The 27,782-nt window shown below is 34.0% G+C and overlaps 1 protein-coding gene across 1 annotated transcript; it reads left to right on the forward strand.

Moving 5' to 3' along the window:
* On the forward strand, positions 1–27,575 carry LOC129219042 (uncharacterized). The gene is made up of 7 exons (XM_054853362.1): positions 1–164; positions 5,493–5,657; positions 11,312–11,481; positions 13,610–13,771; positions 17,529–17,702; positions 22,476–22,730; positions 27,355–27,575. The coding sequence occupies exons 1-7, from the start codon at positions 1–3 to the stop codon at positions 27,573–27,575; spliced, it is 1,311 nt and encodes a 436-aa protein (XP_054709337.1).
* Positions 27,576–27,782: the final 207 nt, after the last annotated feature.

Here is a 27,782-nt window from a genome sequence, read left to right on the forward strand (position 1 = left end):
ATGGTTTCTACTTGGAGCTCTGGAGCAAGTCTATCGTCTCCAACGTGTGGAAAAATAACCTCAGAGATGCCAAACGAAAGTGCTGGTTTAACATTCATAGATTTCTTACCTAAGTGTAGAGAGCCTGGCGGTCTGTTTTCTAAGCCTGTTTTTGAAACTTTTAGGTAAGAAAGATCATTTCTTTTTGCTTGAAATACCTTTCTAATTTTACAAAAGAAAGGGAAAAACTTGAGTTATTATATTTTAAATCTCATGGTAAAAATAAGTATAATAATGGAAAATCTAACGCTGATTGAAAAGAACTGTAACATTAGTTTTTCTTCTTTGCAAATAATTTCAAAATTGGTTAATAATGAATTATGAAAACTATTCCATAATTTTCAGGAAAATTTCAAAATTTTACAACGTTTATTTTAATTTTATTAGCTAGTTTTCATACAAGAGAACACAAATTAGCGTCATTCTTCCCGTTCAGTAGCTGAACTGGTCTTACTTTTCAGTGTAATGTTACTTTAGTGCACCCCAGGATTGTTGGCACCCCACGATTGTCCTTGAACGGGTCCACTTCATCAGTTGAAAACGGAAGAAGTGAGGACTGCTCCAATTAAGATTGGCGAAACAAGTTTTTTTTCGTAAAAGGTCGTTGATTGCTAAAACAATGATAAAATATATTTATCTGAATACTCGCGCCAATCTCCCTGTTAATGAGCATGTTGTGAGACTCCTGATTTCCCGATCACGTTCACTTATTTCTCCATTCCCTGCCAGAACTCCACATATCCTTATTTCATTTTTTGATTTCAAGAGCTTTGATCTTCATTTTGTACAGTTCAAAAACTTTAAAACTAATTAACTTATTACGAGGGATATCAGCTACGGGGAAATTTAAGACCAGTAAAAATCCTGAACTTATTGGGAGATTTGTTTTCGATTCAGGGGCACCCCGATGAGTGGTCACGTGAGGTCACTGTGACCGCCCAAAAATGTCCTTATTCGGCAACTTTTGTTTGACGATTCGGCAAAGTTATCACCATTCAGAAAAATTTGGGGTTCCATTTGGCAGAACTTGGAGTTCCATTCAGCAAAACTATCATCATTCGACGAAATTGAGAATTTTCGCCCTCCCCAAAATTTAAGTTCGTGGAGCGCCTGTTTCGATTAGCGGAAGACTGCGAGAGAAATTCAATTTTCTTTATCTAAAAAAACCAATAAAACTCTTTATTCTCTAACTTAAAAATATTTATAAAAAAAAACATTCACTCGAATTTTTGCGCTTGCGATAAAACCCTATTCATTGGGTTTCTTGTTTCTACAAATGGCTCCTAACACAATCGTAAGTACGAAAAACAATTTAAATTCAAATGAATGCCTGGGGCTGGATGTTGTGTACTGAAGCTGGATGCTGTTAATGTGTAAAGAGGATTCTGTAAAGTCGAGAGGGTTGGTTACAAATAAAATCAATTCTGCGGGACATGGATGCCACGGCCCAAGTGGAAGAACATGCTCACGGAGACACGTGGAACAGGGGACATGGACGCCACCGCTTAGGAGGAGGGACATGCTCACGAAGGCCCGTGGATCAGAGGAGTTAGCATTATAAGCAGAGGAAAATAAAATAAAAAGAACGTCAACTACGGTAGAGTAAAAACGGCAAGTAATCGTGATTGCTCAAAAAATCAGAGCTTTTGGATATAGTTTTAGTTTTTTTTGTTTCCGGATCAAGGATCAAGGAAAAAAAAAAGTTATTAATCGAAACAGAAATGCCGTTTTACATTGATTTGACACAGACGCAAGTTAGAGATTAACAGAATTAAAAAAAAAAAAAAATGGATTCAAAGAGCGACGCATTTCATTTCGTTTGTAATGATCATTGACGTGAACATTTTCTATTTTCGTACTGATATTTATATTTTATTCTTTCATTTTTGATAACGAAAAAGAAAGAGGTTGAAAACACGTCATTTTTTTCCAACACCAAAGGAAAATCTGCATAGAATTTTATTTTTGGCATAAACCATCTACTTAGGTGCACTTCTTTTCATATATTTTTCAAACAACTAAGAAAACCTTTTCAAACAGAAGCTTAAAAATTAATTGCATCTGTAACGTGTAAAACATACTCTGTGTTGAGTTTGTAATTCATTAAGCAATCATATTTTCTTCTTGATTTGACTTTGCCGTGTTTTTTTTTTTTTTTCCCCCCGCTCTGTGATTGATTATTGCTATTGCTTGAAAAAATATTTTCAGAAATCGAGTCTCTGGTAGTAAACATTATCGTTGGCTTTATTTAACTTTCTATCCCTTTTCAATGGCAATTTCTTTCGGATTAGATATTCGTTGCTCTTTTTATTTTATTTCAGAATATTTTCGGATCGTAAATTAACTTTATACTTATTAAAATATGGTAATTCAGAATGATCATTCTTTAAATGATATCCAACTAAAAAATTTCTTATACTAGTGGTGCCCAACTTACGGCCCGCAAGTCACATCCGGCCCACGAAGCCGATTTTTGTGGCTTGTTGTTTTGTTTAATCGAAAATCTGAGGTCTTCGTGTCTCAGTGGTAGAAGCTCCGTCTTCTCCCGCCAGTGCCCTGGGTATTATTTCCTTCTCTTGAGTTGTATATATTTCTTATGTGTGTCCGGAAGCAAGGCGCTTTGTACGCAGTCCTCTATGTATGTGAAGTTGTTGAGCTTCTGTATAAATGAATCGAAAAGCACGATTTGTGACAATGTTCCAAATTTGAGACTAAATATTCAGGAATTAATTTCTGGAAAATAGATGTAATTAATAAAATAAGCATCAAGTAATTGTTAACAACCATTTTATTGGTTTGTAATTTTCTATTCTTTTCCACATCTTCTCATGTTATTTAGAAAATAGTTAATTATTTTGAATTTTTATATATATACTGGCACGAGAGAATAAACCATAATATGAGGAGCGGCCTTCGGCAGAAAAAGGTTGGAAAACACTGTCTTATACGAAAAATATTTGAATGAATTCAGTTCGAAATTTTTTTCCACCTTCATTTTGCCTGATTTTAAATTCATGCTATTTGTTTAAAATTTTAAAAATAAATAAATAGTCGAACCCCGCTATAGCGAACCCGGGATATAACGGTCCGCCGGTTGTAGCGAACCTTTTAAATGGTCCGAACAGAAGTCCTATGTCATGCAATTTCAGGCGCTTATAACGATCCCCAAATGCTAAAGAATCGGTTATAGCGATACAAAATTTTCTAAAAATATTTCACCATTTGGTGAAACAATTGATGAAGACATCCTATCATTGGCAAACGAACCTGATCCAAAAAGTAAATTTATTTCAAACAAATTTTATTGGACAGAATTTTTGACATTGAACGTGTACATCGAAGATTTTCTGGTTTTATGAACTTCGGTACTTTCTGATCAATTCAAAAACCTTCGACGAGAAGAACTTCAATGTGTACTGATCTTCTGTCGTCGATAAAAAAAAAAAACAGAAGATATTTGTCATGGACCTTCAATATCAAGCTCTAAAGGTAGCTGTCAGTATTTTGAACAATGTTTTTTGCAACTGAATCTATAGAACAACATGTTACGGATTTTTTTACAATAGCTGACTAAAAAATTGGCAGAATGCATATAACATCCAAAAGCTTGCAAACGAAAATATCATCTTTCTTCCATGCTATAGAAAAATGTAAAAAAAGGGTAAATTTTTACAATTAGTTTATTACTGAGTACAATTTCATTAAAATTTATTGCCAATAGAAATATCGTGTAATTAGGATGTTTATTATAGAAGTATCTTAGCGAATTCGGACTTTTTTTTTGGAAAATCAGATACAGCGAACCTCGGCTATAGCAATTTCTCAAGTCGGTTAGTTGAAGGTTCGTTATTGCGGGGTTTGACTATTACAATTTTCAAAAGTATCTTTTATTTAATGTTACAATTGTTTGTTAAAAATTTTTACTTCATAGATAATTTATTTTTTTATGATTGTTTTTATGTTACATGGTATTTCTACTTCTAAAATATTACGATATGTTAGTGTTCTTTTATGGTTATTCGTACACTTAAACTATCAGTAAAGATAGCTGAAAATTATACCTTTTAAAAGCACATTTATTGGAAACGAATTCATTTTAGAATAATTTTTATTTTTACCCTTTCAGCTTCGAAATTTTACATTGTGGGAAATGTTTTTTGATCACTCAACAATTTGTTTCACTCTACTTGTACCACATATACACTTAACTAAGACAAAATAGCTGAATTTTAAATCTTCTTAGTAAAATGTTCATTAATCGTTGAATTCACTGAAACGTAATGTCTAATTCTTCGAAAGAAAGAATTCGATATCAAGTCAAATATTTATATATTATTTTTTCCTTTTTTGCTTTTTGTTTGATTAAAAGAGGCATATTTTGTTTTTAGAAATCTGTTTTCAATGTTAAAAAGGCATGCAGTAAAACCTCGTTTATCCGGACTAACCGGGATCAAAAGCAATTCGGATAGTCAAAAATCTGGATAATCCGGGTAGTCAAAGCAAATCTTTATGCAAATAGTTTTTCCGTTCATTACGACCAAAAATTATTTTTTATTTATTTTTTTTTTAAATTTTAAACATAGAATTGTCGACAATGCATAAAAAATATCAAGACAATTTATCAAAAACATTTTTCAGCACAGAACTGGTTCACTGTGTTCTGGTTCAAATATAGTTCAAATACGTTTGGCGGTTAAATAGAGCACGATAACGCAAACCCGTTAAAATCAAAAGCAAATGTTTAGTGTCGCATAGGTGCGTTCTTGCTATCATAATTTTAAATTATCTATGTGAACATGATTTTTTTAAAGCCTTCAAATTTGATCCTAATAAACGAGGTTCTACCACGGAATTTGAATCATAGACAGCTGGTGCACCAAGAAAAATTGGTGGGGGAGGGGGGAAAGGAGATGGGGGACAAGGGGAGGGGAGGGGTTAGGTAGGTGGCACCCTGAAGCTGAGTTTTTCAGAAAATTGAGTTGTATTACTGGATTTTAACGTCATTATTAACAAACTGATCTTTTCTGAAATTTTTGAAAGAGGGCCACAGCAGACTGCTTTCGTTCAATTTAAAGTAAAATCGTAATTTTTATGAAATAAAAATGAGAAAAGTATAAAACTCACACTTGTTAAGTGAACTCATCTTTCTTTACACGCGTGAGCCGATTAATACAATAATTTGTTTTATTGATTGTTAATTTTTTAGCATTAAAGAAAGTGGAGGGGGATGACTCCATTAATTTTCGGAAGTGAGGGAGCGTCCCTTGTACCTCCCCCCCTCGCCCCCCCCCCCGAGTGTCCTATGTTTGAAATAATGTACAGCCTACGAATCAATTGAGAAAAATATTTATCCAAGGTTAGAAAATCAGTGTTTATTAGCGGGAAAGAAGGCCTGATTAATTCTTGATTTTTGTCAAACACTTTCTTTTTATTAAATACTGTTTTAATTTCAGAACTGTAGTGGATCGAGCGAACGAATGGCACCGTTTGAATCCACAATGGGAAATAAAGACTTGTGAAAGTGTGGAATTTAAAAACAAAGGAGAAAACGTTGATTATGAAAAAATGACATATTTTGAGCACGGTGAAGGTGAAACGTGGTTTATTAGAGGTTTAAGGTATACTATAATTTGCATATTTATTATGATATTGATGAGTGTTAGTTACTGGAGCATCTTAAATTGTTTAATAATGTAGTACACTACAACGAACTTCAAGGTACCGCAAAAATTTTGCTCGTTGTAACGGAAATTTTGTTATAATGGAATACAAGCAATTGTAATGGCAATTAAAACGGGACTGAACATTTATTTCGCTGAAGCAGATATTATTCGTTCTGTTGATATTCACTGCAATGAGATTTTATTATTTAAATTTCACATAAAAGCGTCTTAAAATGACATTTTGGGATTTGTTCGATTATTATTTTTATCAATGTCATTTTTGACAGTTGCGCTGAAAGCAGATTTACGGCCATATCCTCCAGCCGAGTTGAATCTCATACAGATATCCGAACTGTCAATCGAAGCGAGACCTTCGATCGAAGGCTCTTCCACAATCAATCAGAAAGCTTCAATCGCAGTTCGGGTGTTTGACTGAGATTCAACTTGGCTGGCGAATATGGCCGTTACGGTACTCACTTGTTATATCTCTTCACAAAGCGGTTGCATTTAAATACATTTCCAGCTTTAATTAAATATTCAAGAATCACATTGGAGACCCACGTTTAGTATCGAAACATATCGAATAACGTATTCTCATTACTTCAAATAAGTCGCTCTATTTTTCTAACTATACCTTGCTGAAACGGTAAATCTAGATCCATTCAATGCTTTTAATCTGTCTCTTCTTCGATTTTTCACGAAAACAGAATGTTGCGAAGGAAGCCTAAAATTTTAGAACTGTTTTCAATTTGTAGAAATCTTACGAACTATTATTTCAAGGAACCCCGTTTGCCAGGTCCAACAGTAACCATGCAGAGATATACTAAAGGCTTTTATCGCAGCCATAATTTGAATTCAAGACGACAAAATTCAAATGAATACCGGGGGCAGGATGCTGGATGATGTGTGGTGGATAGTGTTTTCGTGTAAAAAGGATTATGTAAAGTCGAGAAGGTCGTCTATCTATCTTCTATCTATCTTCTATCTATACATTAATAGAAAAAAGTTATTTAATGTTTTATGCGTTTTTTTTGCACTTTTTAGTACTTTTTACCTCACAGACCCCGAACCAATTGCACCACACAAATATTTTTTGTACTATAGTGTAGAAAATTTAATTTTAAATATGATGAAGGAAAAAATTTTAAAGATAGAGCAATTTTTGTATTTTTATAAATTTTTGAAAAAACTTTTATTTTGCATTTTTTTCTGGGTTTAGTTTTTTTCGAAACCCATCCTGCAAAAAGTATTGAGCCCTCAATTCCAAAATTTTAGTTGGTAATAGTTAAAACATTCCGCCCCCTTCAGAAGAAAAAAGTTTTTAAAAAACGTAAAAGTTTTGTTTTTACAATTTTTTAAATGCAGAACACGACGCGACCTGTAAGCATTGCCGGCTGAGTTCCGCACTTCCTCATCACGTGACCTAACTGAAATCGTTCACTTTTTTTTTTTTTTTAACGTTCAGAGATTTCTCAGATCTTGATTTTTCCCAACTTTTTTTCTTTTTTTTCTGGACTGTTTGCTATATTTATTATTGGTCAAATAATTTTGCGCATTTTAATTCAATAAAAGCGGTGATTTTTTTTAAACTTTTGCAAACGCTGCTTTTTGGACACTACAAGGAACATAGAGCCTTTTTTTGCGTGTAATTTTAAGCGAATAAATAAAGCCCGCGGTTTTTTCGCATGATTTTTGTAGGGATTGGTGGTTTTGTTTGGTAGATAGAGAGATGATATTAAGTGGGCAAAAAATGTTTTTTTTTTTTTTTTACATAAAAAGGATTGTTAATTACTATCAGAGGTAGATATGCATGGATCGTATAGATAGATAGATAGATAGAGAGAAAGAAAGGTGGACAAATATAGAGGTGGATACAGTAGATGGACAGTAAGAAATAGAGGAACTTCAACGGGGGATCAATACCCCCCCCACCCCACCCCACACACCATGTTCCGGCAGCGCTTGCTTTTTTTCTTTCCTTTTTTGTTTTATTTAGGGATTGCATTTATTTCTTTTTCCATCCCCCCCCCCCCAAGCTGGACCTTTCGCTGTATCTATATTACGTTACATTTCATAGTTGTTCGCATTAATTCAATAAAAACAGCGAGATTTTTTTTAACTTTGTCAAACGCTACTTTTTGCACACTACGGGGAAGAGATGGATTGATTACTACTGCTGCCAAATTTATTTAAACATCCGCCGAAGGCGGCAAACTTGAAGTAAAAAGGTAAATGACAAGTTAGCTAAACAGCCGCCGTAGGTGGCTGCTTGCACAGAAAGGCGAATGACGTAAGAAGGCGAACCAGCTGGTCGCCGCAGGCGGCTAGTACATAAAATAAAATAAGATGTTTGTGTGTGTGCGTGGCGCGCATCCCAGTAAAACGGTAAGGCCTAGAAAGATGAAATTTAGTATACAGGTGCAGTTTTTGCCGAAGATATGCACCTCGGGCTTCGATTTTTGATATTTTAATAAGAAAAAAAGTTATTTAATGTTTTATGTGATTTTTAGCACTTTTTAGCACTTTTAACCTCACAGACCCTAAACCAATCACGCCAGACGAATATTTTTTGTACTATAGTGTAGGAAATTTAGTTTTAAATATGATAAAGGAAAAAATTTTGAAGATAGAGCAATTTTTGTATTTTTTATAGATTTTTGAAAAAACCTTTAATTTGCATTTTTTTTCTGGGTTTAGTATTTTTCGAAACCCATCCTGCGAAAAGTATTGAACCCTCAATTTTAAAATTCTAGTTGGTAATAGTAAAAACATTCTGCCCCCTTCAGAAGAAAAAAGTTTTTAAAAATACGCAATAGTTTTTTTTTAACAATTTTTTTAATGCAGAACGCAACGCGAGCTGTTCGCTTGCCGGCTGAGTTCCGAAGTTACCTCATCACGTGATCCAACTGAAATCTTTTGCCTTCTCTTCACCTTTTTTTTTAATATAGTTTTTTATTTTTTTGCAAGCGTTACTTTTTTGCACACTACGGGGAACATAGTCTTTTTTCTTTTTTTTTGCGGGCTATTTTGATTAAATAAATAAAGCCCGCGATTTTTTGCATGATCTGTGTTTTTGTTACGGATTGGCGGTTAGGTTAGGTAGATACAGAGATAGAGATCGAGTGGACAAAAAATGTTTTTTTTTTCGAATTAATACTTTTATAAATAAAAAAAAAGATTGTTAATTACTGTCGGTGGTAGATATGCATAGATCGTATAGATAGACAGATAGATAGATAGATAGACAAATATAGTAGATGGACAGCAAGAAAGAGACGTGCCCGTCATTTAAGGTACTTCAACGGGGTGTCAATGCCCCCCCCCCCCCACGCACACCATGACTTTGAAAAAAACAATGCTTTCACATAAAAGTGGGAGTGTTTTTTTGTTATTTTTCGTCAAAATTTGCATGAAGAGTACGCCGTTTGTGTCTTCCCTCCCCTCCATTAAAAGTGTTCAAACGACGGAACTGGAGATAGATCTAGAAAATATTTTATTCAAACTACTAATGATTTAGATAGATATAGATTGATTGATACCGCCACGAAATTTTTTTAAGCAGCCGCCGAAGGCGGCAACATTGGCGCAAAAAGGCGAATGATAATATTGATATATAAAGAAAAACATTGACTAATACCTTCGCTAAATTGGCTAAGGAGCCGCCGAAGGCGGCAACCCTGGCGAAAAAAGGCGAATGGCGTAAAAAGGCGGACCAGCTGGTCGCCGCAGGCGGCTAGTTTATAAATAATTCGATTTCGAGGCACATGGACGCCTGCATTTTAAGCATAGAAAAATAGAATCAAAGGACGTCATTCAAAGGACAGGTGAAATCATCAAGCAATTCGTGAATGTTTACGATTTCACTGAAATTTATCTCATACTTCATAATAGCTAATCTAATTAAATACTTGATAATAATTGATATTGGATTTACTTGCTAAATGCTAACAGTTCAACCAAATTCATCGCTGCATTAAGTTAATCTCAATAAACAGAAAATGTCATTTAATTAAAAATAGTCGCATCTGAGAAATGTAGCAATAATTGCACCAAACCAGGAAGCTACACTAACACAGGAATTATAAAAGTCAGAATAAAGTTCAACGTTTTTTGGTGCATGAAATTATTGCTCCCAGTCTGCTCGCTGTGGAGAAATTATTTTCTTGTACTAAGTTCAAGATGTATACTGTAATCCCCCCCCCCAAAAAAAAAATCACGTTTCGTATATGTGTCGTTCATTGTTAAAATGGTCTATACCGTATTTTTAAAATGCTTATTTGTATGCTAAGTTATATCAGATTTAATAATACCTTTCAGTATAAGAGCGGAGCAAAACACCTTGTAAAAGATAAATATCTAATAACAAATAAGTTGCTGAACATTTGTGTTTTTTTTTTCCTAAGGAAAAATTTTCAAGGAGCTATATGCAATAAGGCGCGAAGAAAATTATTCATACCATGGCAATGAACGACACATATTCGTTTTGACTATATGCAGGTAAATTAATTATCACGAATTTTCGCATGATGTCTGTATGTGCATACGTACGTCTGTATGCATGCATATCGCATAACTCATAAAAAGTACACCGTAGAAGATTGAAAAGGTACGTATGTATAGTCTCTATGGGGTTTAGTTGATAACCATCCTTTCTCGTTGCTTTCCGATGTTCCAAAAGGGTTCTTTTACATGCTTTATGTGGAAAATCAATGTTAATTTCAAACAGACGTAATGTCACGAATTGGCGACCTCTTGGCGTTATATCACAAAGTTTTTGACCGCCAAATTTTATTTGCCACCCCCCCCCCCCAACTTATTTGCCAAATAGGCGACAAATTTGATGTTGAAAGTGAGATGCCGAATCATGTGTTAGTTTTGTGATATTGGCTTAATTTAGCGTCAGAACCTAAGTTAAATATTATCATTACCCCCCCCCCCCCCCCACCTTTTTTTTTTGCAATTTTACTTTATTGTGTTAATTGTAAAGTAAGCATCTTTATGTGCACTGTGTAAAAAAGTACACACAAACGCGCTGTTTTTTTTTTTTTTTTGTTAAGATAGTTTCATTTATTCGCTCTCGGAAATAGAACACTCTGTGGATTTTTCAATTATAAGACCAATTTCGCCATTTACGAAGACTATTTCCTCGCTGGGTCAGGAGCTTCCGCTTTCACCCATTGAGAAGGGATAAAAATGGAGGGAGTGAAGAAGTCTTTCATTCTTGGAGCAAAAATCTCAAGTCGCATGATAGAGTTTCGAACAAGTGTTGAAAGAAATCAGGATTTTTTTTACTAGTTTCCAATTAAATGTGTCACCCATTCGTCGTAGTTGAATCACATGACTTAGGATCTTTGCTTCAGCTTTTCCTAAGCCAATGCAATAATTGGCTTAGCTTTGACTTTGCTCCCTCCAGTTAAGAAATCCTACTCTAAGCTCGTACTTCACGAAATTTTTGCCAATTTATCGAAAGGTTTACTGAGATTTCTCTTCACGAAGAAATACGGCAAAACTTTCGCAAGATTTGAGCATGCCTTTCTGAGGGTGCTTCAATGCAATTTTTTTTTATTAAATAAAAAAAAAATAAATAAAAACAAGGAAACTTTTTTTAGGTTGTGGATTGTCAAACGAGATAGCACTAATGAAAGAATTCGAGAAATAGGATTTATAAATATCGTTCCTGAAGAAAGATCTGAAAAGGGAAGGTTTTCGACTTCATTTGAAAGACTCCAGGATGTTATATCTAAATTTAATTCCAAAATAACGGAAAATCCTATTCCGGGTAAGTACGTATTTTATAAGTTTTAAAACTAACCAAAGCTTAATTTTGAACAAAGGAAATAAGGGAGCCTTGTAGTCTCCAGAACTTATTTTCATACGTAAAAAGTTTGAAATCGACGGGAATTCGGGAATGTGGAACAATTTGCGCAACATTGAAAATAAGTAGGGGGAGAGGATGGTGGTCTTCATTTGTTTTATCGTAGTTTCTTTCATTTTAGCTCAAAAGGAAATTTAAATACAAGATATTATTATGGCCACTTTTATTTTTTTTCCTTCAAATTTTATCCTTATTATGTTCGTTTAAAAAATGTCAAAATGTTTTCAAGCTGTCTCACAAGGGTGCACACAGTGGGACAGGACATGGGGTACATTTGGTCCATTGATAAGGAAACATAAAAATCAGCTGATTATATTGTACGACAACATATCAATAAATGGAGGTTTCACTTTTACATTCTATCCTTCTCATTTTTTGAAATCCTTAAGTATTTTAATGTTACCTTCTTATTTTTTCAATGTAGCACACATTATTTTTCAAATATTTTTTTGACTCTCTGACGTGCTTTATAATTGTTTTTAACTCTTGTCGTTTAAAAGCTGTTAGCATGTGTATGTACTATGTATATCTCAACCATTGTAATTTCTAGATGCAAAGATGAATAGTATGATAACATACATTTGAACAGTGCATCTTACAGCCCATTTATCTGCTGCGATACCAGTGGTGCAGCGAATGGGGGGGGGGGGGAGTAGAAATATCCACCACAGGCCTTGTTTTTAACATTATTTCCGGGTATATTTTATATATTCCGGTTATATTCTATAGTAATAATATTTGATAGTATCAACCACTATCGCAGCCAGAATTACCTTTCCGAAGGTGTTTTTTTTTTTAATCAAAACAGTCCTTACACGTGTATGTACAGTAAAACCCCGCTAATGCGGATACTAGGGGGACAAATTTTTTTGTCCACAATAGAGGGGTGTCCGCAGGATAAGGGTTTAATAATGTTATTCGCATTGGAATCGGGGAATTAAAATATGTCCGTATAAGAGGGGTGTCCGCACTTGAGAGGTGTCCGTTAGGAGAGGTTTTACTGTAATACTAAAAACAAGGCCTGTGGGAGATATTTTTACTCTAAAAACTCCCATTCGCTGCAACACTGGTATCAGCAGATAATTGAGCTATAAAATGCACTCTTAGATGTATATGTTATCATACTATTCATCTTTGCTTCTAGAAATTGCAATTTTTCCCAGTAACTACCTTTTAGAAAGAGAAATCATAATTATTTTTCTTAGAAATCTAACAATTACTGCAGTAATGGTTTAAAATAAAGAGGCCTTATGCATACTAGGCACAACAATTTAAGGAGGGAAAAAACAGACCTGTTTAAAAATGTTTTTAAGGAAATTTGGCTCTCTACTTGAAGCAACGTTTTCTTCACAGGGAGTTAAAAAAATAAAAATAAAAATAACTATGCACTAGACTTGTGGTATACCCAGACATTAACTTTGGGGGCGTATATCGTCAATATCATGAAAGAAAAAATTCTTTAGTTTGGAATTTTCAGATTTATTTAGGAGCCATTTCATATTTAAAAATGATCTTTCAGCAATACATGTTGTAACAGACAAGGGAACTGAAATGTTTAAAAATTAATGACATTTTGAAATCATTACTTTGTAATCACCCTGTAGACTAGGGTGCCGCAAGAAAATTACAGTTCTTCATGGAGTGCCGTGAATTGGAAAAAGTTTGGGAACCCCTGTTCTATGGAAATTAATCTAGCCTGCTGTTACAGTGATTGTTTATTTTTTCCTATCAAAGTTCATAGAGCGAAAATGTATTAAAGCTTGACCACGGAGAGATGGCGGATGACCTTGAAGCGGAAAAATCAATTGTATCGTTTGTAACAGGTAGAATCAGCCAGAAAGCGCCGGTTCTCGCTGATCCTATCTGTTACAAAATAATTACAAATAATACAAATGATGTTTCCGCCTCAAGGTTACCTGCCATCTCTCCGTGGTCAAGCTTTTCCTCGCAGCGATTTTTTCCCCACTCCCAGTCGGCGCATTGATAGAGCATCAAGCACGTTTTGTGCGCTACATGTAGAAATATATTTCAGGTCGCATCGTCACTATAGAAAGTCAAGAAATGAAGATGACCACAATGGGTGAGTTTGACCCCGACCAATCTAACTGGGAAGAAAGAGGGAATATGAACAAACGTTTCATCTTCATTATTCGAATTTTCTTTGAGATAATGAATGGGATTCCAGAAGAGATCGGTGAGCTTTTTTTGCATTTCTATAATGAGATTTTTTATTACTTTACTTTCACCACACTGCCTAGCTAACTTAACTAAAAACTCAATCTTTTCAATGTTTAATTGCAAAAGGGAATCAAATTTGGTATTTAGGCTAATTTCAGCATTTTGAATTCATTTATGCTATCAAAAATAGGGCATTCCATTAAGATTTTCAAAGTTATCGTTCATTTCGATATGAAAACGGCCTCTTATCAAAATTTTATTTTACTAATTAAGAAGAAGTTCACGGCAATTAACATCATGATTTCATAGTGAAAATGATGGCGGAATAATTTATAGAAGTGTTTCTTTCTTTTTTTTTTTTTTTGCATCCGTCCAGAACAACAAAATTGTATTTACAGGGCAGAAAGAGCGATGAAAGAGATTTACAGGGCAGACCTATTCATGAAAATCATGCACTTATTAATAACTATAACACAGATTAAAATGCTTATGCCTTGCGGCTCTCTTAACTTTTTTTCTGTGTTACTTGTACAACTATATGTCTGAACACTTTAATATCAATATTCGGACATACCGAACATTTGGCGAGATTGTTAAATCAATAATCGGCCAACACAAATATTTTGTCGATGGGTCAAACGTTCGTTGCATCTATAATTAGCATTACTTTCATTTTAACCTTCCAGCGGGCGCGGTCTCAATAGCAACATGAAAGGTCGCGCGTATCTCTTAAAAATACACTATTCTCCCATACAAATATCCATTTTTGACATATCTCGCAGCTGAACTTCGTGAGTGTAGTTCGCAGTTCGCTTGTCATTTTGGATTATGATTGGAAGTAATTTTTATGTTAAGTTGAGTTAAGTGTTAGGATAGCAGCAGTGCAGCGCCGTGTCCAAGGGGAGGGTTTTAGCGGTTAAACCCCTCCCTTGGGGAAAAAATAAGCAAAATGAAGAAAGACTTAAATTTACTTTAATGAGAAAGTTTGAGTTCAGCGTTTTTATTTTATTTTAATTTTCTCTCCGAAGTTTTTTGCGATTTACAACTGCTAAAGCCTTACAAACTGATGTAATATTTCGGAAAAAGTATGGCGGACGAACCGCTGAATGATCTACCAATGCAAAGAAAGAATATTGCTTATTGTAAGGAGCATATGGTGAATTTGGCATATGTTACATCTATGAAGATGCATTAGTGATTGTGCTTGGCTATGTAATTTGCATCTGCAAAGAGCTCTTTCTTGTTTAGTTTATTAAGCATTATTTCAGAACATAACAACCTGATATACATTCTACATTATAAAAGAATTTGTGAAGAGTTTTTAATACTCATTGCAATATACTACATTGTAAACAGAATTAATTAAAAAGAAGCAAGCAAAGTTTGATTAAAGCGAATCTGTGAAACGAAGGAATACTTTGGTAACTTGTACAGCTAGAGGTATCTTTCAAGAATACAGCAGTCCTTACATGTGAATAAACGCCATACTGGGATCGGCAATTTGTCGTAAAACTAAAAGCTGTAAGGGGGTTGAATTCTCCCCCCCCCCCCCCTACTGGTAAGATTAAAACCCCTCACTTTATGAAAATCTGGACACGGGCCTGTAAGCAGTGTATGTGAGAAACACGCGCGACTGTTAAACTAAGTTCTTGTTACATTCCATTTTCAATGTTTTTATAATAAGTTTTATTACAGGAGAGCACCGTTTAAATGTATTTCTTTGGACCGTTCCTGAAAAATGTATAGTATTTAAGCCTAAAATAATAAAATAAATGGAATATCGAACGCATGCAACAGAAACGTTTTAAGCAGTCGCGCGTACCTCTCAGATACAAACATTAGATATGCAGACTGCTACTGTCCCTAGACGAGTTCCAATGATAACTAAAATTAAGGCTAGGGAAGGGGAAAGAATAATTAAAGTCAGACGTTCGTAGTGCTATAGGGGGTAAAGCTATGAAACAAAATTACCTCTTAGCGGATCTCTCAGATCCAGCTGGAGGATAAATCACAATAAAAATAGTTTATTGTTATTGATATTTTATTAAGAAATAAGAAGCGTTTTTATAAGAGAAAAAAAGACTAACATTGATTATTTTGAATTTCACTTCTCGTTTATGTTCTACTAACATTATATTTTTACATTTCGAAAAACAAAAAGTTTCTTTATTTCAGGGAGAAAATTTTTGAAAGAAATAAAATGCAAAAAAAGTGTACACATTTTTTTTCAATGCCAGAAATTAGCGTCAGTAAGGAGAAAATCTATTTTTTTTCTGCATTTTTCGACAGTTAAAATCAATAAATGATTTAAACTGCGTTCTTTAACTACAAAGTGTGTTATTAAGTACAAATGGTAAGAAATAATTTTGCTTTCAAACAAATATAAAGTACGCGAAGGATTGTTTTAGGAAGGAGAATATCCCCTTTCTTCGTATGAAATTTTCTTTAAAATATCAGTATGTTTTCGAAAGTGGCAGCAGTATCAAAAATTGATTTACTGTAATGCTTTTTTTTCCGGAGATACAGCGAGGGGGATTAAGCCCCTAGAACCCTCGAGTCTAAGGTAAAAACTTAACTGCTTCCGCGTTCTCACTGATCCTGTTGGGAATTCCAAATAATATTATTAATAATTCACGTTTATTTTGATATATTTGGCATTAATTAAATCCCTATTTTCTTTTATCTTGCAAAGTCACAAATGCTAATTTCAATGTTTATAACGTATTTCCCGATCTTAGACACGTGCGTGCCTTTCGTCATGAAATGACGAAATTCCTTATCCATTTGATTGGCCGCCGTTCTAACATCGGGAAATGCGCATTTCACATGCAAATGACTCTGGCTGACTATATATGTTGCTTCTGTAGCTCAGTTGCTCTCTCTCTGTTAACGCGCCGTATTTTAGTTTTATAGTCAGCCAAGTCGGCTACTTGCCGTCATGCTCTTGATTAGGCATTTTATAACTGTAAACATTATCTGCAAACCTTAAGTTTAAATAACTGTAACTTCGATTGCATAAATGATTCTTCATTTGTCATAATGCAAATTTACAAATAATGGTTTTGCCTGTTTTACTAAACTAATTATGCTTCGAGAGAACTTATGTTGCAATATCATATTTCATATGTAAATAGCTCGCCAAGGATACCACTGTATAATATCACCAAGGAGGAAATAAAGTCATAATTTCAAATACAGGTATTATTTTCTGAAAAGGACTCCAGTTACACTCTGCAACTAAAAATGCACTAATTAAATTACTCATCGGTGCGATAACTTCATTGATAAAATCTCATCGCACAATTGATCCTACCTACTACAGTGGCGCAGCGAAGGGGGGGGGGGGGTGAAAACACCCCCCTAAGCTATTGATTTTAACATAAATGCAAATTCTAATACAGTAGTTTATGCATATAAAAGCTAATATGCATATAAAATAAAATATGCTTTGATATAAAAAAAAAACTTCAGAAGGTGTTTTTGATTTAAAAAAAAATTCCCTTCAGAAGGTACTTTTCATCAAAAAAAAAAAAAAAACTCCTCCAGAAGGTTTTTTTAATCAAAAAAACCCTCAAGAAGGTATTTCTGGCTGCGCTAGTGACCTACTACAAAATAAAGTGCTCTGTTTCAGCTTTCAATTCAGCTGCCAGCTCCCCGCGGCACAGTGATACAAATATTTTAGTATTTTAAGTAAATGTTTATGAAACTTATATAGTAAATTAATCTTTTTTAAAGTTAAGTTTTGAAACATCAACACCTTATTTATTTTTCAGGAGTTGCAGACTTTTCTCCTGATGTCGTTAAAAAGAGAGGAATCTTTTCCCTTCCTGAATATGAACCTTTTTCCAACGTAGTCAAAAAAGCGTCGGACTGGTGTGCTCAGCACACTGGATTGAAATTTGTCAATGCACAGTCCCTCGAAATTAAAATTCCTGCCGATTCTTCTGGTTAGTTTCATTTATGATTGGGATTCTGAGTGCATCAAACTTTCCTTACACACACATATGGACTATATTATAGTGCATATGTATGTATTCGGCGCAAACATACCACCAAGTGCAAATATGTATTTTGCTTGCTCATAGTTTCAGACAGGGGTGTCCATCCCCCCAAGCTCAATGGCGCGAATTCCCCCCCCCCCAAATTTTTTTTTTTTTTCCTCGCTGTCGAATCGGGTTAAACATAACAGTTTTTAAAGTGTTTAATTTCCAGTCAAATTCATGGTTTACAACGTGGACCTAGAGTAAACAAATTTTGGGTACCCCTGAATTTTGCTATACTTTTTTTTTTTTTCAAACGTATGAACAATTACAGGGAGAGTGAATTCAATTTTCTGGCTTGGAATGGAGTCATTACTAGATGTACATGTATACACTATGAATATTGAAACGGGAATTTATTGTGACTTAGGTAAGGGGTCCGGGGGTTTCTCCCCCGGAAAACTGTAGAAATTGTAGTTTTAAAATCACAGTTTTAGACGATCTCTGGTGATGTAAGGGGGATAAAAGGTTTGGCGACCTCTTCCCGGTAATTTTTCAATATTGAAACTTTAAAAGCGCAATTGTAGATAGTCTAACGTTGTGTTAAGGAGGGCTCTCCTTTGCTTTCAAAATTGTAGTTCTAAAAACGCAGTTTTAGACTATCTGTGGTGTTGTTACGAAAAGAAGAGATCCTAGGGCTCGCCCCAGGAACATTTTCAAAATTGAAGTCTTAAAATGCTATCTATGGTTGGGGGGAAAGCAGTTTTCTGAAATTGAAGCTCTAAAATCGTTATTGTAGCCGACCTTTGTGACGTTAAGAAAAAGAGTTTTCGGAAGCTCTCGCGGAATTTTCTCGAAATTGAAGTCCTGAAAACCAAATTTAAGACGATTTTTTAATAATGTTGACGAGAAGTGGGGGAGATGCTCTACTTAAATTTTCGAACTTGTAGCTTTGAAAACGCAGTTCTGATAGATCTTGATAATGTTAGTGGAAGGTGAACTTCGGTCTTAATAAAAGAGAATCGTGGATGTTCCTAAATTGCGTTTTAAGATTACATTGTCTATTCGAATTTTACAGAAAAAATGCTTTTTGTCCCTATTATTTCAATTGCTCATTTATAATTACTATTTTATTTTTTTAAAACAACGAAGAGTTTCCCTTTTTCTTCGTCAGTTGCATCGCTAAAATTAAATTGGCGGCCCCACTTCTGAAAAACTAGGGAAGGGGGTGCTACGGCGACGTCCCTGAAGAGTACGTGAAATGACGTTCTTATTGAATGAGTTTAAATATTTTTTCTTTCCAACTTTCAAAATTTTCATGTTTTAAAGAAAAAAAAACCTTCTGGGAAAAAAATCCCCCCCAAAAATTTTGATGGCGCAACTTGCGCCATAATCCTCCCCTGTGGGCACCCCTGTAGTTTCACACACAGAAGGATAGATTTTTTTTTCCCCGAAACGTTTTTGCTGTTTGAACTATCATTGAATTATGTACTTCTTTACTTGAAAAGAATTAAAAAAAAAAAAAAAAGAAATAAAACTTCACAAAATATAAGTGAAATTTTCAGCATGAAAACTGATCACTCCTGAGGTGGAGTTTAAGCTAAAAATATCAACTTGACATGTGTATCCGTATATATGGAAAGTGCATAGGATGAATCGCTCAGAATACAAACGGCAAAGGTTCGATAATGTGTGTCCTTGATATATGTAAAATTTCAATGAAATAAATAATAATTTTCTTTTGTGAAAAATATAGTAAAAATACAGGGGTGAACCCAGGGTAGGGGTTATGGAGCTGTGGTTCCCCAGATAAATACAATTCTAATCCCTCAAGTACTTAAAGATTTTCGAAAATTTCTGCTTTCAGATTTCAATTTCTATAAATCCCCGAATTCTCCTTTCTTTAACATCATTTAAAATCATCAAACATTTCGTGTTTAGAACTTCAATTTTTAAAAACTTCTGGGAGAGTGTCTCCATACTCCAACCGTTTCCTGAACATTAATAAAGATACAGTGAAGCACCGTTTATACGTTTCTATCAATTATACGTTTTTAAAATTGGTCCTTGCAAAGTCTAATACACATTAACCTACACCTATTATATGTTTTTTCGTTTGTACGCTTTTTTCGTACAGTCCCTTCAAAAATGTATAAACGGTGCTTCACTGTAACGTACATTTGCGTTTTTAGAACTTTAACTTCAACAAAATCCCGGGGGAGCCCTACTTCCCCCTCCACATCAATAAATATCGTCAAAAATTTTAGTTTTAGGGCTTCAAATTCAAAAAAAAAATCTGTTTTTCCGGGAGAGAATCTCGAACCACATCACTTCTTTAAACTTCACCAAAGATAACTACAGATGTGTTTTTAGACTTTCATTTAGAAAAATTAAAGAGCGTCCCCCCCCCCATCTCTGTCACACACAGGGGCGTGCACAGGGGGGGAGAGAAGGGACACCTGTTGCCTGTTGGTCCGAGCCCGAGCCTGAAGGGGGCCCAATATTTTAAATCTTAGGGGTGAAATATAGGGGTAAATAATGGAGGGGGGCCCGGAAAAATCATTTGTGACGCGCTTCAAAATTTCTGTGCGCCCCTGGTCACACACACACACACCCATCATTAAGGAATTATTAAAAACTTCGCTATTTCAAGACATTTCAGCGGAAGAGTCTCCGAGTTCGAACCTTTCATTAAGTACCTGAACCGCTCTTCCTCCTTCTCCTAGCATCAATAGAAATCGTCTAAACTGCACTTTTCGAGTTACGATTTCAAATAATTTCCATTGGAGAACGCTCCTTATCTTCTTTTACTGCGAGAATGTTACTTAACCGACTATACGTTCATACTGCTAATTTTCTTTTTCCGTTTACAAAACGCAATTCTTCTGATCTGTGCGTTCCCATATGCTGCATAAAACAAACCCTGAACTGTATCTCTCTATCGCTATATATACGTTTGAAAAAAAAAAAAAAAAGAGGAGTAGCAGCAAACTCCCTTCCCCCTTCCCGCTCCCACGACGACCTTGTTAAAAAATCATCGCTTCATTGAAATGTGGAGACCCCATCCTGAGGAGGAGACACGAAAACGATTTAAAATTTTTACCTCCTCAGCCCCTCTCAAAACAAAATCCTGGATTGTTGCCACTGTAGAAATTTTCAACATAATTATTGTGTACGTTTCCGATCAAATTAATAATCTAAATTTTGATTGTCAGTGAAATAAAAACATTAGTTTCTCTATTTATTTTTTTTTCTCCAGACTTTAAACACATGTGCTTTAGGCAACTCATACCATGATGAAAAAGTGACAAAAAATTGCTGCATATATCTTATGTAAACTCATTTCGCTATTTCCTATGGTATTATACACGTATGAAATACTTTCGGAAGCATAATGTAACGTATTTTATCTGCGAAGAACCACGACATATTTTCACGGCTTACTCTGAAACAAAGACTTCAAGTTCACGAAACGATAACAAGTAACGACGTAACAAACAATAACGTATCCTTTATTCCATTTGAAATCAGGAACATATGTTACCGGACTCTGTATTTAGTGTGAACTAATGGGTTAACTTCCATGGTAAACTCCCGATTATCCATGGAATTGGGTAGCACACGTACCGCGGATAATAAAAATCGCGGATAAACTGCAAGAAGACTAAAACGAAGGACAAAAAATAAATAAAAAAATAAATAAATAAATAAATGAATAATAATAATAATAATAATAATAATAATAATAATAATAATAATAATAATAATAATTGAACTTCTTCAAAAACTTAAGCTGTACTGATGAATAATACTTTCTTCAAGCAGTAAAAATATATACAGTACAGTAAAAATGTTTTGTATTTTTGCACAAGGAAGCTTAACATCAGTAAAGAACAAGTGTTATGTTCAATGAAGTAAACACAAAAATAAATAAAAGAAATACAACTGAGTTTAAATTGCAATTTTTTGACAAAAAAAACAGCCATTGGTATTTGCTTCTTACTGCGAAGATACATGTTCCTGATTGTTGATTGGCTCGCGGATAATCGAGAGTTTACTGTATTCATAATTTTCATTCAAATAACAATATTTAATAAAATAATATGTTTCGAAACTACAATCCTTAACTGCGAAAACTTAACAAAAACTTTTTTTTTTTTAAATCTTCGAAGTATTTTTAAAAATATTTTTATTTCCTTATAATTTTTTAAATCAGGAAAATATGTTGGACTCCGTATTTAGTGTGAACTAATTATAACTTTTATTCAAATATTAATAATAATAATAGTTTTAAAAAAAATGTTTCAAAACTACAATTCTTGGTCGTAAAAACTTATTAGAAACAATGTTTTTTTTTTCTTTTTGTTTCTTTAACTCTTCAAAGTGTTTTTAATTTATTTATTTATTTGTTTAAATATTTTTATGGTGCTTAAATGCGGCTTTTTTAAATGCAGATATTGCAACATTAATGGACTTTTGTATTTTCAGTATCACCCTTTTTAGTTTTATCACATATTTTCTAAGCACTTTATACAGTGAAATCCCGTTACAACAAATACCAATACAACGAAATACATTTTGAGCCCCGGTTTAATTTCCATTGCTGTACTTTTATTCTATTACAACGAAATCCCAATTGTAACGAAGAAAATTCGCGGTCCCTCGAAGTTTGTTGCAACGGGATTTTACTGTCATTCAAGTGGACAGCAATTTATTGAAACAAGTTCCATATCCTTTCAGGTGATGATGTTGATACGCAAAAAATGCATTATACAGAGCATGGATCTCGATCTACGTTCTATATACGAATCGTTAGAGTTGCTTATACTAAAATTGTCCAAGACGTGAATATTAGCAAAAAACAGCCATCCTCTCTTACCCAGCTAACATGCAAAACATTTGTCCCCGAGCAGTTATCTACAGGTTTATTTGTTCCGGAATTTGAAAACCTCACTAAAACTAAGCAAAGAATTTCTGCTTGGGTGAAAGCAACTGGTGAGCGTATTTTTTCGCATGCTTGTATTGTCCGTTTTCTACGAGAAGGCACTTGACTCCTCCCTCGTCACGTGGCATCCGATGATTCTGTTTCGCTGTTTTAGGCAGAATGTATATTCGGATCATAGCATTTTGTCGTAAGAGCAGCAATTTTTAAAATGTAAGAAAACTAAAATGACAACAGACAAGTGAAGCAAGTGATGTAAAGGACACTAAGACTGTTTTTGCTCATTAAAATGCACACCCAAGTTACGGATGTCTGGTTTTGTCTCCTTTAGAAGCGCGTGGATTGCTTACCGATCACCCCCGGGCGTAGTGCCTTCTCGTGAAAAACGGACAATATCTTAAATGGTAATGTGTTTTAAATTACATGACATACTGTAAAAGCACAAATTTTCACAAAGCTTTAATTTTCATGATTTTCGTAAGCCCGTAGTAATCGCAAACTTTTAAGCCTCGTGAAATATTTCAACTTATAATCAACTTTCAGTTTTGTTCGTGTAAAATTAAAGAAATTTTCAACTCGCGAAATAACCGATATCATTAGTTTCGCGAAAATAAGTAACTTTTCAACATTATTCTTATGTGAAATATTATTTTTTCAGTGGAAATTTCCAGATATAAAGACTATCTTCGAAATTTACACTTTATCAGAAGACATTCAATCTGTCAAGCAATAAAACTATTGCCAATGTCTAGGAAGATATTAATGAGGTACTCCTTCAAGTACTCATGTTATAGTGCCTAGAAAGTACTCATGTCAATAGGAAAAATTAAACCATTAAATCGTTTCTGATAATTGAAAGTTTTATTAGTTTTCAGAATGAGAAGTGTTAGTTTTTTTATTCAGTTTAATGTTATTTTAATATTTAGTTTATTTAATCACGTAATTTTTATTTTAAGTGACTACTACGTTTAAGAATATGGTTAAATCCTTTATTTTTCTGTCTTTTTTTATTTTGTGTGTGGGGGGGGGGGGGGAGTAGAATATATGTTACTTTATTTTCGTTTGATTAATATAAAATTTTAAGCCACAGCTGAAACTAAATTTCGTACAGTTATGTGAATCAAAAATAAAGATAATCTTTGAGATTAAAACTTACTGAATCTTTTCTAAACTTTCACATGACATATGGCAAAGAGAAAACGAAATATTTCTATACACAATTGCACATAAAATAAGTTTTAGAATTTTGTTTAAAATTATACAGAACATTTTGAAAAATCTGAATTTTGTTGCATATAAAGTCAGTTTATCCATTTAGGAAGCTACGCGGGAGCAATTTTCCTTTCTTGAAGCTTTTCACTGTTAAATTTCACCTATGGGTTATGCTTTCAACAGTGAAGACTATGTTCGTTGATGCGCTTTTCTACTTTAAATTTTTTGATGAGATGAAAAAAATGAAACGTGCAGTTTGATTTTCCATCCCCATGAGGTTCATTAAACATTTCTCACCATCTCAGATTTTTGGAAGTGCTCAATTCCTTTTTACATTAATTTTTTAATAGAACTCGGAAACGAACTAGCGAGCACAGATCATGGGGTACGTTAGTCAGCATTACGAAAACAACTTCTAAAACAATTTAAATGATAAATATCATCCAATAATTGTAACTAACTTATTTTCTTGTCATGCTAAACACAAAAGAACAAAAGTTTAAAGATCAATATAACGTATTAAAATATTAAATTGACCAACTTCTACTTTTGCGCTGTTTACGCCAGAACCATCATATTTTCTCAAGAATCAGCAGAGGTTGTATCTTCATCAGCTTCACTGTTGCTAATAATATAATATTTGTCTTCTAATTCTTCAAATAAGTATCCGTTTTTTTTTTGAGCAATCACGATTGCTAATTGTTTTCATTTGACCGCCCTTGGCGTTAGGGTTCCTTTTTCAACCCCACTGTCCTCTGCAGGCGCGACTCCTCCCGGTGGCCGCTTCTCCTGATCGGTGATGTCCATATCCTAGACACACGCACGCTCATGCACATACACACTCACACATATACACACACGTGCATGCACACAGATCTACGCACACACACGCAAGGCTACACATACACATACACAACTGTACACACGTAACCGCCCAAGAGGAGGAACAGGAACCGTTTCTAGAAACAAGTGAGTAGGACCAATAAGTAGGATCCTGCCGCAACTCATGATTGTGAAAAACATAATTTGTATTCAAAATTTCAGTTTTTTTTTTTTTTTTTTTTTTTTTTTTTTTTGTGGCGTTTCTAAAAGTGGACCAACGCACCCCCGTTCTTGGTTTTAAGAAATGCTGTCATAATTTGTTTCTTTATGATAAAAAATAAAGAAATAACAACTAATTATGGACTAAAAGAGCTTGCTGTATTAGGAGAGTTCGAGTTGTTTCTCCATTCTTCATTAAAATCATTTAAAAAAATAAAATTGCAGACTTGTAAAAAATACTCAGTCCGGAAAAAATAACAATAAAATTTATTTCTAAACTGAAATTTTTTCAATGTTACTGTACCTTGTAATTTTGTTATAAAATATGTAGGACTATAGGTGCTATTTTTTGGTCCTAAATTAAAAAAAAAATATTAATAATATTAAAATAATTGAAACCGGTCCATAGTGCCCTGCTGTCCAATGAGTCCCATCTCCCACTACTTAGAAAATTTAATTGTGACAGGCAAATTCAATCACTTGGTCATTAAAGAAAACCACCATATAGCGGCTATATGAAAATTGGACTTCGAGAAATTTCCAATACAACGACAAAATGGAATGACGTAGTGAAGAATACATAGGTAGGCAACAATAAAATGATAACCTTGAGTAATACGTTCTCTGATGTCTTCTAATGGAGGGAAAATGCTGAAAAATCTGAACTGGTTTAGTTAAACTGAATTATTTTTAAGGGCTGAAAACAAAAAAAGGGGCCTCCGTGGCTCTGTGGTAGAAGCTTTGTCTTATAAACTGGAGGTCGTGGGTTCGATTGCAGCCTGAATGTTATCCTTCCCTTGTTGTAAATATTTTCTGTGTGCGTGTGTGTCCAGAGGCAAGGCGCTTTGTACGCAGTCCTCTATGTGTGTGAAGCTGTTCAGTTGCTGTATAAATAAATACATAAAAAAATAAATAAATGAATGATTTTATTCTCAGTTGTAAAACCGAAGTATAGGTCGTTGTTTCGGGAAAAGTAGAAGATTGTTCAGTTTCATGGATTTGCTTCAAAAGAAAAAGGACAGTAAATGCTCATAAAAACGAGAGGTTAGCAGCATAATATTAAAAAACTTTCGTTTGTGTACACAATCAAACGAGATTTGATATTGGAATTTCTAAATAACAATGTTTACATGTTTGATGACAAAATAAAACTTTTAATGAGAAAAAGTTGTGGGGGATGTAAGTTTGAGACATATTTTTCATTTCTTCATGTTTTGGATAAGAAGATTCATTTTGTAGTCTCTCAAAGCAATTGTAAGGAAATTTCAACGACAAAAAATGTAAAAAATATCAAAACAGTAAAAACAAATACTTTTCTTGAGTTAGTTTTGATTTTCTTTATGTTTTTATAAATTTGAAAACCTTCAATAAAAGAAAGTACATGATTTAATGCTTTGTAACCTCATTAAGCAAACCGTATTTTCTTAGAGAGCATGAAATTAATATGAAGTATGACTGTGACAACGAAAATAGTTCAGTTTCATGAATTCCCTGGGAGAGAAAAATTACACCGAATGCTACTTAAATCCTGTCTTAGCAGAAAAAGAACCTATGTATTATTCAACAGAGTTGTTTGATGTTTGAATTCCCCAATCACTACTGTATGTACAATTCCCTAGCGCAGCCAAGGAATGCCTTCCGGAGGGTTTTTTTTCTTTTTAATCAGAAATACCTTCTGGAAGATATTTTTTGATCAGAAATACCTTCTGGAGGGGATTTTTTGATCAAAAATACCTTCTGGAGGGGATTTTTTGATCAAAGATACCTTCTGGAGGGGGGTTTTTGATCAAAAATACCTTTTAGAGGGGTTTTTATAATAAAAAATACTTTCTGGAGGTTTTTTTTTTTTTTTTTTGATCAAAAATACCTTCTGATGTTTTATTTATTCTTTTTTTTATATCAAAACAGTCCTTTCGGATATATAAACTACTGTATTAGAATTCGCATTTATGTTAAACCAATGCCTCTGGGAGGTGTTTTTACCCCCAAACTCCCCCCCCCCCCTCCTTCGCTGCACCACTGCTCCAATTACATGAAAGAGTAAAATTACATTATATAATTATAAGAAAGAATAATAAGAGACTTAAAATTTGCAAACAGCTGTTTCGAGACTAACAAAGTGAGTGTCTTCCTATGTGCAAAGAAAGAGAGGTCCACAGCAATCTTCCTAAGAGTACTACTCTTAGTAAGATCTTAATAATCTTCCTAAGAGTACTACTCTTAGTAAGAATTCAGTAATTTTCCTAAGAGTACTCTTAGTAAGATCTCTATGAGTGCAACTGATAAAACTTTGAAAACAAATTCTTCGTTGAAGCTGAATTAAATTTTTTGTAGCCGTTTAGAAAATGTTCTTTTCTTCGATTACATGTAAAATACCCTAAATTCGCATCCAGTTTCCAGTTTCTGAAATTTCTTTCTTTTCAGGAGCACTAGTGGTTAGTGCAGAGACAGCTGCTGTACGTGTTTCTACTGGGGGAGAGGCAAAACACGGTCCGGAGGCAAGCTTCACTTTTAACGAAACGGAAAAAGATGAATACTGGATTTTTGTAATTCGACTCTACCTAAACGGACAATACAATGATCCTCCAAGCAATTTGTTGCCTCCTTTGACAGAAATTGACGAATCTTGCTGTGTTTTATGTTGAAAATGAGTCCTAGAATGAATTATGAGAAAATAAAAATTTCAGGGAATGATTTCTCATTTATTATTTCTAACCTTTAGGGAGGTACATTCATTTCATGTTTAATTCTATAAAAAATGTCGGATTTTTCTTTTATACTTGACTTAAATAGAGAGAGAATAATAAAGATATAATTAAGAATGAAAGAAGCCAATGCTTTTTTTACCTTAT

The sequence above is a fragment of the Uloborus diversus genome, chromosome 3 (genome assembly GCF_026930045.1).
Source record: "Uloborus diversus isolate 005 chromosome 3, Udiv.v.3.1, whole genome shotgun sequence".
NCBI lineage: Eukaryota > Metazoa > Arthropoda > Arachnida > Araneae > Uloboridae > Uloborus > Uloborus diversus.

Bases quoted from the DNA above. Each gene is read 5' to 3' on its own strand.
- LOC129219042 (XM_054853362.1), top strand. From the start codon at position 1: ATGGTTTCTACTTGGAGCTCTGGAGCAAGTCTATCGTCTCCAACGTGT. The intron at 11,482-13,609 runs GTAAGTACGTAT...AATATATTTCAG, and splicing joins AACGGAAAATCCTATTCCGG to GTCGCATCGTCACTATAGAA. The intron at 17,703-22,475 runs GTTAGTTTCATT...ATATCCTTTCAG, and splicing joins AATTCCTGCCGATTCTTCTG to GTGATGATGTTGATACGCAA.